General features: G+C 37.6%; 1 protein-coding gene across 11 annotated transcripts in view; it reads left to right on the top strand.

Annotated features, from left to right (window-relative positions):
* The window catches only part of PARD3B (par-3 family cell polarity regulator beta), a 1,071,110-nt gene that overhangs the window by 732,118 nt on the left and 326,233 nt on the right, over positions 1 to 12,759 (top strand). For 6 of the 11 annotated variants that reach the window (XM_054680131.2, XM_054680133.2, XM_054680132.2 and 3 more), the window contains 2 exons: positions 1,300 to 1,323; positions 12,279 to 12,485. In XM_054680131.2, coding sequence (XP_054536106.1) covers positions 1,300 to 1,323; positions 12,279 to 12,485 — 231 coding nt within the window. The remainder of the gene's footprint in view (positions 1 to 1,299; positions 1,324 to 12,278; positions 12,486 to 12,759) is intronic. The other 5 variants (XM_009444083.4, XM_009444085.4, XM_009444084.5 and 2 more) reach the window with 1 other exon arrangement.

Consider the following 12,759-nt stretch of genomic DNA (forward strand, 5'->3'; position numbering starts at 1 on the left):
TCCCGTCCACCCAGACACATAACCCTGAGCACCTCCTGGCTCCCAAGTGCATTAAGATATGTTCCTGCACCCTATCCCTCCTCGTCAGAGAAAAACCTGGGGAAAATAGTTCTGTTCATTTTGAGGACAGATGACTAACCATGCTAAAAATGTATATGAAGAAATGAGAAGAAATTTGAAATTGTAAAAAGAAAGGAAGAGCAAGAGATTTTATTAGCAATGAGTTCCATTGCTGCAAAATATAGCACTCTCTTTCCCTTTAATTTCTTCTATGTGTGTCTTCCATATTATTTTTTCTCTGAATACCAGTATCATCAAGGGTTTACTCTGGTAAAAACACTTAATGGCTTTCTATTGTCCCCTAATTTGGGCCTTGCCTTCTTAGCCAGATTTCAAAGCCCTTCATGCCTTTACTTTATCCTTTCTACTCATGTTTATTTCCCACCAATCTCTACCACATTGTTTTTTGTTACTAGTCACTCCATCCTCCCAGTGTCCCCACCCCCCAGTAGACGTGTTTGGACTTTTCCTCATGCCTTTTCCTCTAAGTGGTGTGCCTGTCCACCTCCTACTTCTCTTACCTATATATCATCCATCTTCAAGGATATGACCCACATCATGCATAAAGTCTTACTCAGTGACTTAAAGTCACACTGTGCTTTCTTTTCTCTGACTTCTGCAAGCCTAAAATACTCCAGCCCTTAACTGTGCTCTATGTCAGCATTCTTGGTACGTGGTTTGCAGAGATACCTGCTGGCCAGTGATCCCAAAAGTCCACGACCTTGTCTGATTTGTAATTTTGTTGATGGTGTCATGGGTTAATCTGATGGAGAAGAGTGAAAGAAACTAACTAGTTCTTTACTTGCTGTCCCTGGCATGGTTATTCTCAGGAAATTGTTTTAGCATGTTATTTCTTCATGAAAAATATCTTTGCAAGAAATAAACAAGTTTATTTGGGCTACTAATAGAAGTAAAGGAGATAGAAGATGATTTGAAAAGTGATAAGAAATCTTAGACCAAAAAAAGTAGAAGTTTTCAATAAACAGTGAAAATTCAGAGCTAGTAATGACCCTGTCCTACAATGTATGAATAGGGAAGCAGAAATCCTCTTGCCATTCTGTTGGTTATAGAGAATCCTCCTAATGGGTGTAAATTTTGTTCACCAAAAAAAAATATGATGCTAAGCGGTGACATTTACTGAATATTTGCTGTGTGCCAGGTATCATGTTCAAAGTTCTGTATCAGATAATCTTCCAACTACCCCATAAATGAGGTTCTATCATTATCTTTGTTTTACAGATAAGGAAACTGAGGCACTGAGAGGTAAGAGCCTCACCTAGAGTAACACAAATAGTATATGGGTGGAGCTGGGGCATAAAACTGCTATGGTTGAGTGTGTCCCCAACAAGTTCATGTGCTGGAAACGCAGCTCCCAGTGCAGCAGTGTGGAGAGAGGTGGGACCTTTGGGAGATGACTGAGTCATGAGGCCTCTGCCACCATTAACCCATTCATAAATTAGTGGATTAAACCATTCATGGATTGATGGATTAATGGATTATTGAGGGAGTGAGTTAGTAATCATGAGAATGGTGTGTTATAAAAGCTAGTTTGGCCATCTGTCATGAGCCCCCTCAACGTGTGATGCCCTGTGCTGCCTTGGGACTCTGCAGAGAGTCCCCACCAGCAAGAAGGCCCTTACCAGATGTGGTCCCTAAACCTTGGCCTCCCCAGTCTCTAGAACTAAAAGAAATCAATTTCTTTTCTTTATACATTACCCATTCTCAGGTATTCAGTTATAGCAACAAAAAATGGACTAAGAGAACCCAAGATGTCTAATGTCAGATTGTGCTTGTAATAGCGATTGCTTTAAAGAGTAAATTATGAGTGAATGCCAGAGATGCAATTAATTAGCTGAGTAAACAGGTAACATGGCTACCATTGGAAATATGAATCCAGATAAATCCAGGTGTATGTACGAACAATTTATTTTCTAAAATTTGGGGACTTGTATTCCCCTGAGATGGGTCCTTCTTGAGCTTTAAGGATCTCCTGTACATTCTCTGGTGTTATTAGTTCATGTGTGTTTATCTTTGCTCTACACGTAGACTAGAATGTCTTTGACTAAGCTAGGTGTTTAATCTTTTATTTCTGAGGCAGCAAAGAAAATGGGAGGAATTTCAGCTCAAGGTTTGTCAGACCAGGAAAGCCTCATATAGCATCTGAGTAGCCTTGCCAAGTCAATAGGATGACATTTCCTTGTATGCACTCTCAGGGAACTTAAAATAAGAATTGAAAGAAGGTTGAGTGTTTGTTCTGAAATTTACATGAGATGTAGGACTGAGGCACTGCCTCTCAGGAATGTGAAGGGAAATCACAAAATACCATTGGAAATCCCCTCAATTCACCATAGAGAATACAAAGTTATTGTTTCAAAGAGATAGCCATTTCATCAGTCAAACACCAGATGAAATAGTTGGCTTGTGTTTGAAGATAGTGACACATTGCTATAGACAAAATGTTTGTTTCCCCCAAAAAATCATACATTGAAATCCTATACCACAATATGATGGTATTAGGAGGTAGGGCCTTTGAGAAATTATTAGGTCGTGATGCTGGAACCCTCTTGAATAGGTTTAGTGCTCTTCTAAAAGAGGCCCCAGAAAGCTCTTCCACATGAGAATGTGGCAAGAAGATGGCCATCTGTGAACCAGGAAGTAGGTCCTCAACAGACACTGAATCTGCCTGTGCCTTGATCTTGCACTTCCCAGCCTCCAGAACAGTGGAGAAATACATTTCTGTTGTTTGTAAGCCAGTTTATGAAATTTCATTATAGCTGCCCAAATGGACTAAGACAAAAATTGGTACCAAGAAGTAAAATGACACTATAACAAATACCTAAAAATATGGAAACAGCTTCGAAACTGGGTAATGGGTGGAGGCTGAAAGAGTTTTTAAGTGCATGCTTAAAAAAGCCCACATTGTCATGACTGAACTTTTAAAAGGTGATTCTGGCAAGGGCTCCAAAGAAAAACAAAAACAAACAAAAAAAGCAACAGCAACAACAAAAAACACCAACACCACAAACACCACCATCACAAGAGGAGAGCTGTAAAGAAAGCCTCGATCTCTGAGTCTTCTTAGATGATACCCACATAATCTTGAATAGAACGTTGGTAGAAATATGGATGGTAAAGGCCATTCTTATGAGGTCTCAGATGGAAATGAGGAACATGTTATTCACGGAAACTGGAGAAAAGACCATCCTCGATATAAAGTAGCAAAGAACTTTGCTGAAGTGTGTTGTTCTGGTGTATTATGGAAGGTAGAACTTGTAAGTGATGAAATTGGGTATTTAGCTGAAGCTATTTGTAAGCAAATTTCTCTGATTTCTCTAAAATCCAGATAGCGTATTTAATTAATGTAATTGTAGATAGTTTGTTTGAACCCATAGGCACAGCCTGGCTTTTTCTGACTACTTATAGTAAAATTCAAGATGAGAAAAATGACCTAAAGATGGAATTGTCCATCAAAAAGGAAGCAGAGCTTAAAGACTTAGGTAATTCTCAGCCTATCCATATTGAAAAGTCTGAAAAAGCCTGTTTGGGAAAGAATACTAAGGATGTGGTCAAACAACTGTTTGATAAGGAGATTAGTATGGATCAGCCATCTCAGCAGAAGCCAGGAGCTATTCTCCAGGACAATGGAAGAATGACTCCGAAGGCAATTCAGTGATCATCAGGACAATCCTTCCTACCAACAGGCCCAGAGTGCAAGGGCCCTGGAGACAGAGTGGTGTCAAAGGAAGGGCTGCTGGTGCCCTCAGGACCTCAGTGCATGCTGCATAGGGCAGCCAAACACCACTGGGTTCTATTCCTTGTGCTGTAGTGTCAAATTGCTTGGACACCCCAGGTAGAGCTCCAGTGGGACCCAGTGTAGCATGGGTCACAGAGGCTATCCCTCCCAAGGGCACAGGCAGCAACTTTGGTGGCATCCACACAATGCCATCTCTGCTGGTGCAGAGAGCTGTAGTAGAGCCCTCATGAATGGGATTAGTTTCCTTATAAAAAAAAGACTCACAGAGAGTTCCCTTGACCCTTCCACCATGTGAGGACACAATGAGAAAACAGGCATCCATGGACCAGGAAGCAGGCCCTCACCAGACACCAAATCTGTCAGCACCTTGATCTTGAACTTCCCAGCCTCCAGAACTGCGAGAAAATTCCATTGTTGATAAGCCACCCAGTCTATGGTATTTTTGTTATAGCAGACCACATTAACTCAGGCACACATGAAAGCTATAAATCTTGAAACACAGGAATCATACTCAGGGTGGTGAGATGCTCAGCATGAGAGAGGCAAGCAAAGACCCGCAGAGAACAGCTCATTTCTCCAAACTCCTGTTCCCTCCCAGACACACAGTCCCTCAAGGGCACACTGTCATTGAGATGGAAGGTAAGTGAAATTGCTCTCATTAAGTTATTTTATCCTGCCCATCCTCCCACCTTTTTTTCTAGTTTTCTCTCATCATGAACATACAGTTGAATTTGGGTAAGATCAATTGTGTGTGATTAGACTTCACTTTGTACAGGAAAAAAATTTAGTGAACTATAAAGCCACAGAAAATGTTAGTTATAGTCACATTTATCTTCCATTCCTCTTAGGACCAAGCACAGTTATGAGCCACAAAAAATACCCAGTAAATAATTGTCAACAGCTGACTTGATTTTGGCTTGACATTTTAACATTAGATTGAAACCTTGCTTAAAGTGTATTTATAAAGAAATTGTTATTCATATGAACATGAAACTGAAAAACCTCACTTTCTATCAGTTCTGTAAATAACTCAGTTATTGAGAATTGAAATGCTCTTTTTTTTTCAAGTACAATCGGATAGGTATAAAAAGGGGAAAAATACAAAAAATTATAAAAATAGCATTTAACCTTAAAAAATACAGGTGCCCAGGCTATGCAATATGTAAAGATACATTCATATATGTACCCTCCAAGAAATCAATCAAACTTTGACCTTTTATGTTATGCTAATGGTTTTTGAGGAAACATTAAAATTCTTTATATTATGCCTTATTTTGAGAGTACTGTCATATACAACCCACATAAACATACAAACCACTCAACAATCAAAAGCAGAAGAAACATTTACTGTTTTAGCAAGACATACAAAGAGTTAATGGCAAAAGGAAAGAGAGGGAAAAAATCACCGCAATGGTCTGGGTTTAGAATATAAAGCCTGTTACCAAGGTATACAAGGAGGAGCTGGAAGGCAAATAAAGGTGTTCTTGGCAGTAGGTAAAATTAAGACTATTTAAAGCACACATGAGGTGGAAATGGCAGAAAACGTTAATATTACAAAGATAAATTAAGCAAAAGGAACAACTAGTATGAAAAGAAAGGCAAAATACAGAGATGAATGAATAATTATGGGTAGGGCAGTAATTATTAAATCATTGAAAGTATGTAAAAGAACCTAAGGGTTGTATTAACAAAGAAGAGGAAGCTGTATGTGGGCTTTGAGGAAGTGAAGCAATTGTGGACTGTTTCTCCATGTAAAACTTTGTTCAGTCTCACAGCACTGAAGAAAAGGGGCATCCCAGTGTTGTAAGTACCCTTTACCTTCATGTTCCTTTTTTCCTACAACAAATATTTGTGCAGTAGATCTCTGTACTGAGGACAGAAAAATCAATAAGTCTAGGAAAGGTAGGTAACATTTTTTTGATGCTGTATCACAGGTAGGAAAATTTCCCACACTGGTCCATTTATTTGACCCTCAAATGAGTATTCTATTACTTATTTAAATAATAAAGGTAGTGTTTTCCTATAAGTACCCACATGTCTCTTCTGGAGACCAATGCTGTGTACTTAATTTTTCAGTTATTTTCTTGAATGCAGCTTTTTATTTGTTTTTTGTTTGTTCATTTTGTTTTTTTAATCCAGTAGAGTCTGTCTAAGGGAGGAAAGAATGAAAACAAAAGATTAAAACAAACCAGCATGCTGGGAATGGTGTTGTCTGGGATCCTCAGTTGCCCTACCAGAATCTACCCACAGATAAGGTTATATATGTATTTTTAGAAATAGTTTAACCATTAAGTTGAACCATGGAGTATATTTTCTTATCTGTAAGATAGAAGAAAAAAGAAAAAGAAAAATGTCAGAATATTTTTGGGGTAATGAATTCACTATTTGTTACATTTTGGGGACATAATCTGAGTTCAGGAAAGAAACCTAAACAAGACATAAAATTTTGACTATTTGTTTGTGAAAGAAGGAATTTTTAGTAAAGAAAATTAAAGTGTATAGCAATACTTGGCAAACATTTGAACACACTTGAAGGGCCATGCTTATACTCATAATCAAGGAATTTATTTGTTCACATAATCTTCCCATATTTTCTCTGGATAGTTTCACTTTAAAATAAAGTATTTGGAGATAGGGTAGGGGAGATTATGCAAATGTATGAATCTTAATGAGAAGTTCATTATTGAACATTTTGATGTGAATTTCAGGAAATGATAAAAGACCCTGGGATTTGTGAGACTTAAAAAGAAAAATTCCACTCTTGGAGAACTTGGAAATTGCCAGTAAAAGAACTGAGACCCAAATGACAGCAGATAATGTAAAGCCAAATTGCATTATGCCCTATGGTAATGAATAGGAAACAGGGCACTGTGATAAGCTTGGAATGATGATCAATATTTGGAACACTGTGATAGGCAAGAAGGTAATTAGGCCCATTATGAACACAGTGAACACAGATAACATGGGAAATTATACATTTGGATATTACGGAGAATTTTTTAAAGGCTAATGGATTTGCAATGATATCAAGTAAAGCATATAAGACATTTTGCCTCTAGGAAATCTACTTAAAAAATCAAACAGAAAATTTTCAGTAAATGTAATCTAAAATGAAAAGACAAAGTGAAATATGTGGGAGAATAAAGTGGTATTGTGACTCCTACTTGGAATTTACAATAATTTTGTATTCAAAGAGTTTTACATTTATTAATTTCACATCACAACTCCCCATGCAGCAGGAAAGGCGTTTCTATTGTGTTTGTCCAAGTTGACTGCTCATAATAAGGCAAGGCCAAATTGATAATAAAAGCAAGCTATCTTGACAAGTTCTCAGCCTTCCCAGGTCTCATGCTGTGACTCCTGGATGGCATTATAATAATCTTGATCCCTAATTTATGATGGGAAACAATCCCTTTATTTTAGAAGGAAGGATTGTAAATTAATTAATTTTCACTAAGTGCCGTGAGGGCCATTGATGTTATTGAAATGTACAAATTAATACATTATTTATTGTTAATTTATCATAAGTATTTGTTAATTACAAAGCTCTAGCTGGGAGAAAAACTTGCCATGTATCTGGAAGTGAATATCTTCCCTAAAATAATTTCTTATTTTTTAATATGGATGTATTGGAAGCAATTTCATCAATAATGGAAGATCCAATTACTGGTCTTCTGGATTAAGACATTCTTTTATTGTGAGATTTTTAATGCTAAAGTGGGAAGTTCAAACATTGCCAATTAAATCTCAGACTAATTAGGTGATTATAGCCTAAGGAGAAGGGCAACTAAGACTCCACTATTAATCTATCTTATCACAATGGCCTCTATATGTGATGAACAGATGAACATATATATACCTGTGTCAAAAGAAGAAATGTAAGGCATTGTTTGAAAAAACAATTTAAGGAGTTTAATTGTTTTAAAAAAATTTAAGGAGTTGTTTCCCTTTTTGAATGAAAAGGGAAAGCATTTTTTATGAAGTCCTTTTTAGCTGTTTGTAGAACGCATGATCGTATTTAAGAATTCAATGATGGATTGAACCAAATCTAAGATTTCCCTCATTGAAATGTTTAGAGGTGGTACAAAAGTGACTGTGACAGTAATGATCACCATTGCTTTATGAGCACTCACGATGTGCCAGGCACCCTTCTATGCTTTTCTTATCCTCAATATGATAGCTGAGGGAACTGAGGCACAAAGAGGTTATTAACTCAAGAAGTAATTAGCAGGGCAGGGAATGTTTGGATATTCTACAGCCTCCTTTTAATCCTTCAGTATTAACCACTACCCTCTAGACAGTTTTATTCTCAATTATTCAAATCATCTGCCTGTGGAGAAGCAACAGCAGTGCTCAGCTGTAAGGCAATGGCAGGAATCCAAGACTGAGTCAGAGAAACTGAGGTCCACATCCAAACTATCCTCCAGGAAGGACCTTCTGTTTCATAGCATGTTGAAGTGAGGCTTTCTGTAATGCCTGGAAGGCTGGGGCAGCGGTTTCTCAGCATCTTAAGAATCAGTTTCATAGTGGCACCTCTCCAACTAGGTGGTAGCTCTCTCATGGGCCTCTTGCCACCCTTTTTATGCCTACAGGACACATGGGCATTTTGCCTGGCACAGCTTAACTCTTTAGTCTTGGAGTGTGTGTATGTATGTATGTGTGTGTGTGTGTGTGTGTGTGTGTTCATTCTTTTCATAACGCTGTATTTTTGGGAATGGAGGGTAGTAGGGGATGTATCGGAGGATTGATCTGTGCAGAAGACATGACCCTGAAATTTCCCTCTACTCTATATAGGACCATGTCAAGCTAATCCTTCATTTGGAAACAGATGGAATCTTTAAAAGTGCTATAACATCTTTTTAAAAAAAAAAAAATCTGTGGCATTTTTTTAATGAGGCCATAATTTTAAGAGAAAATTTGGCACCTGAAATTAAGAATGTTTTTATTATACCACCTTGAGAATAATTTTTATGTGAGATCCTTCTTTTAGCACCCTTGATAATTGTGTGTCATCTGTTTCATGAATCTTGTGTATGTTGAGCTCGTGTTTGTGAGGGGAGGATCCGTTCTTCTCGATCTTAAAGAACATGGACATAGAAGCCACAACCAATATCGCATCAGCTATAGATGAAAATATGAAGAGTCATCATATTTTAGGATAACTTCAATGGGATCAAGTGGCTGAGGTTTTGATTTTGATAAATTACTCACTTGAAAGAGACCTCTTCTTGAGACCCCTGGTTTTAGTGAAAGCCTAGAAAAAAATGTGATTTTTGTAAATGGTGAGGCTAGACATAGACGGTGAATCTTCTCATTTTAAAAGCTGTAAAATTTTCTAGGCACCATCAACCTAAACTGAAATTGGTGAGAGTAGGAGTAGGGAAGAGGGATTGAAAGTGGCAATTTATTGTACTCCACACAATCTTTACAGGGAGGGTATTTTATTCCAAGTGTTTTGTTGGAATTTAACACTGATGCCTGTCAATTGACATTATAATCCCTTACACAGCAGGTAACCTTGACCTTCTGTAGGAGCCCTCAAACATATGAAAGACATGGGGATCCCTGGAGAAGGTCCTTGTCAGAGCCCCCAGTTCAGTCAGTTCACTGTACCTGTAAATCCTTATAAGGACTTTCCTGATTTTGGTTCTCTTCTCTAACATGAGTCCCTACTCTACAGCTACATTCTGTGCATTCTCCAGGAATAAATAGAATTTTTTTTCCAATCCTGAAAACTCCAGAGTCCACATTTACAACCTAAGGACTCAACCACCCTTTTTGCTTTTAATATTACCATGTATTACATCCAATAGAGTTAGGTTGTAATATTGCCCAACGTCAGTTAGTACTTCTACTTTGTGACTTCTATTTATATAGAGTGAATTAATTGCCAACTCTATTAATCTTGCAAAATCCATGAATCCTTAATGTTCAGTTTTCTTAGAATGAGGAACAGTGTATTTGTTTCTTCTTAGCTATGACTTCTTGCTGAGCTTCACATAAGCTCCTTTTAGATAATGTGCCTTCTATCTTGGACGATTTATTCACTTTCATGTTCCCTGGAATTTATTGCTAAAGGTTGACGTGAATGCTTACAGTTTGGGCTCTAATGTAATCTCCTGAATGGCAATTAATAAATAAAAGATGGTTACTATTGCTGACAGAGAATCAGGGCTTTCTCAGATAGTTTTCATCTTCATGTTTTCACCAAACTTCATGTCAGACATCCCTAGGGGCTGATATTATAAAATATTTTCGGTAAACTCCAAAGCTTTTACTATTGCTTCTATACCCCCAAACCTCTGTGATGCCTTTTGTTTTCTTGTCAGAAATGATCTTATTCAATTTCTGTTTCTTCAACTTATCTTCCTTCCTGGGAATATAAAAAATATGCCTCTTTCTGGATTTAATAGTGACATATCCTCAGTATTTATGACTTGCAAGTAACACCTGAAATTTGTCTCTGAAATTTTTTGTATTTTTTTTTTGCTTAGTCTTATCTCTGTTGCATTTATTGAATATACTCTGTTGAATTTACTGAATACTGAATTGCACTTACCCTACATTAATAGCCAATAGGGTTTATAAAATGTAGTGTTTATTGTCATCCTGTATATTGTTCGAAGTGCAAAGTTGTCTCCTATAAGTTAATGATGAAACTATAACGCAACATCCAATTTTTGCAGTTTGCCTACTTGACGAGGCTCCAGGGTTAATCTAGCCTAATATTCTTATTTTAGAAATGAGGACAATGTAGGGCAGTTTAAGTTGTTTGACCATAATCAAATAGAGGGTGCAGAGCAAATACATCTTTAGACAGTAAAGTACATGGTACACAGCAGAAAAGCTGGAACTAGGCTGCCTCGGCCCAGCTCCTGGTCTGGATGCTTATTAAGTGTTTAACTTTAGACAAGTTATGTCAATGCTGTGTGCCTCAATTTCTGAATCTGTAAAATGGGGCTAAAAGTAGTACCAGTAGCACAACTATAAGGATTATAGTAAGTTACTGTGGGTGAGGCATTTAGAATAGTGCTTAACACAGACTAAGCACTCCATGCATTATTAGCTATTACGATTATTCATTATGTCGACTATTTTTAACACGTTCGGATCATAGGTAAAGGTGTGTATTGCTGTTTCACTTCACATGGGTATATATATACATCAGGGCTTTTTTGTACTTCTTTTGTATTCCTTAATGCTGTGTGCAGCTGCTAGTAGTAGTGTTCATAGTGGCAGTGATAATAGCAAAAATAGTGATGATAGTAATAAAAGGTAGTGCCGTTTATTGAGCCTTGCTAGGTGCTAGACATTGAAGTAGGTACTTTACATACATAATTCTTAATAGGTACTCTTGTCTATTGATAAATGACACAGTCGTTTTTTCCCAGAAATGCAAGTAGACTTCATGACAGTAGTCTCCTTCGTAACTGGAAAGGAACATGAGCTGTGGCCCTGGTGGAAAAGCTTTGACTGTAGAGACAAGAGCCCTGATAGAATTCCTTCCATCTTAAAGATAATCCTTGTGCTGCTAATATTTATATAACCTAATCCTGTTATTGATAATTGAGAGACTAGCTGGGGGTGGGAATGGAGGTCAAGGAATGGAGTGGGAGGGGGCAGGTAGAGGGCAAGGCAAACCGCACAAATGAAAAACATTATATACCAGAAAAGCAGTGATTCAAATTCAGTTGTGCTCTATATTTTCTGTTTTATAATTTTATATTGCATTAAAAGGTTGCCCCTTTTCTAGATACCAAATAGGAATACATTCAGAACTATAGCATCGACACAGAAAAGTTGTTTTCTTTCTTGCTTTGCTTGCTTGATTGATTGATTAAATAAATTGCAGTTACCATACATTAATAGCCAATAGGGTAAGGTAAAGTGTTTAATTAGAAAAATCACCGTCACTTCAATGTTCTTTTATTTCCATGCCCAGTATGTTCCTTACTAATCATATGAGCAACCATGGCAATGATAAAAGCTGTCAGGTGTGGGAGTGCTAGGATGATACTGCAAGAGAAGCTCTTGTCATGTTAGGTGCTTGGTATGTTTGTGTGTGTGTCTGTGAGTATGCATGTGTGTATGTGGGTATTCTCACATATGTGAAATCACTCTCATTCACATACATAGTCTCTATAAATAGCTACAGCCTTTCAAATTCATAGGTGTGTGTGTATATGCCTATAGACACACATGCATATACACTTCTGCATAGAGAGAAATGTACCTATAGTCATATTAAATTTTATCACAGCTTTAGAAAAGGAAACAGAGGCTCAGAGAAGTCAAACCACTTGTTCGAGGTTACAAAAGGTGGCAAAGCTGGAGTATAACGCCAACTCCCACCCACTTAACACCCCTTTTTTGGGATGTCCAGACAGAAATATTCTTAGAACAATAGCATTACACCACACTGCCCCATTAGAAGAGGGGTGACCTTTTGCCCTTTCTTTTCCAGAATCTCCAAGCAAAGATTTTGGTCCAACTCTGGGTTTGAAAAAGTCCAGCTCCTTGGAGAGTCTGCAGACTGCAGTGGCCGAGGTCAGGAAGAATGACCTTCCCTTTCACAGGCCCCGGCCGCACATGGTTCGAGGCCGAGGCTGCAATGAGAGCTTTAGAGCAGCCATTGACAAATCCTACGATGGACCTGAAGAAATAGAAGCTGGTAGGACAATATGCTTCCTTAAATGGCTTCTTCATCTCATTATTATTATCGGCAAATCATGGGCAAGAATGTGTGCTCAACTACAGAAAAAAATGATTTAAGGATCACAATTATATTTTTGATATTAAAAGTAATTCATTTTCCTGATATGTTTTGCCCTTTGGCTTAATGAACATGGAATTGGAGAACACAATATGCAATTTATTTTAGAGTGCAAGGCTAAAGAAATGTTCTCCTTCACTTTTCTACAAGGACCAACTGTCATTTACCCTTA

This window comes from Pan troglodytes, chromosome 13, assembly GCF_028858775.2.
Source record: "Pan troglodytes isolate AG18354 chromosome 13, NHGRI_mPanTro3-v2.0_pri, whole genome shotgun sequence".
In the NCBI taxonomy this organism is placed as follows: Eukaryota; Metazoa; Chordata; class Mammalia; order Primates; family Hominidae; genus Pan; species Pan troglodytes.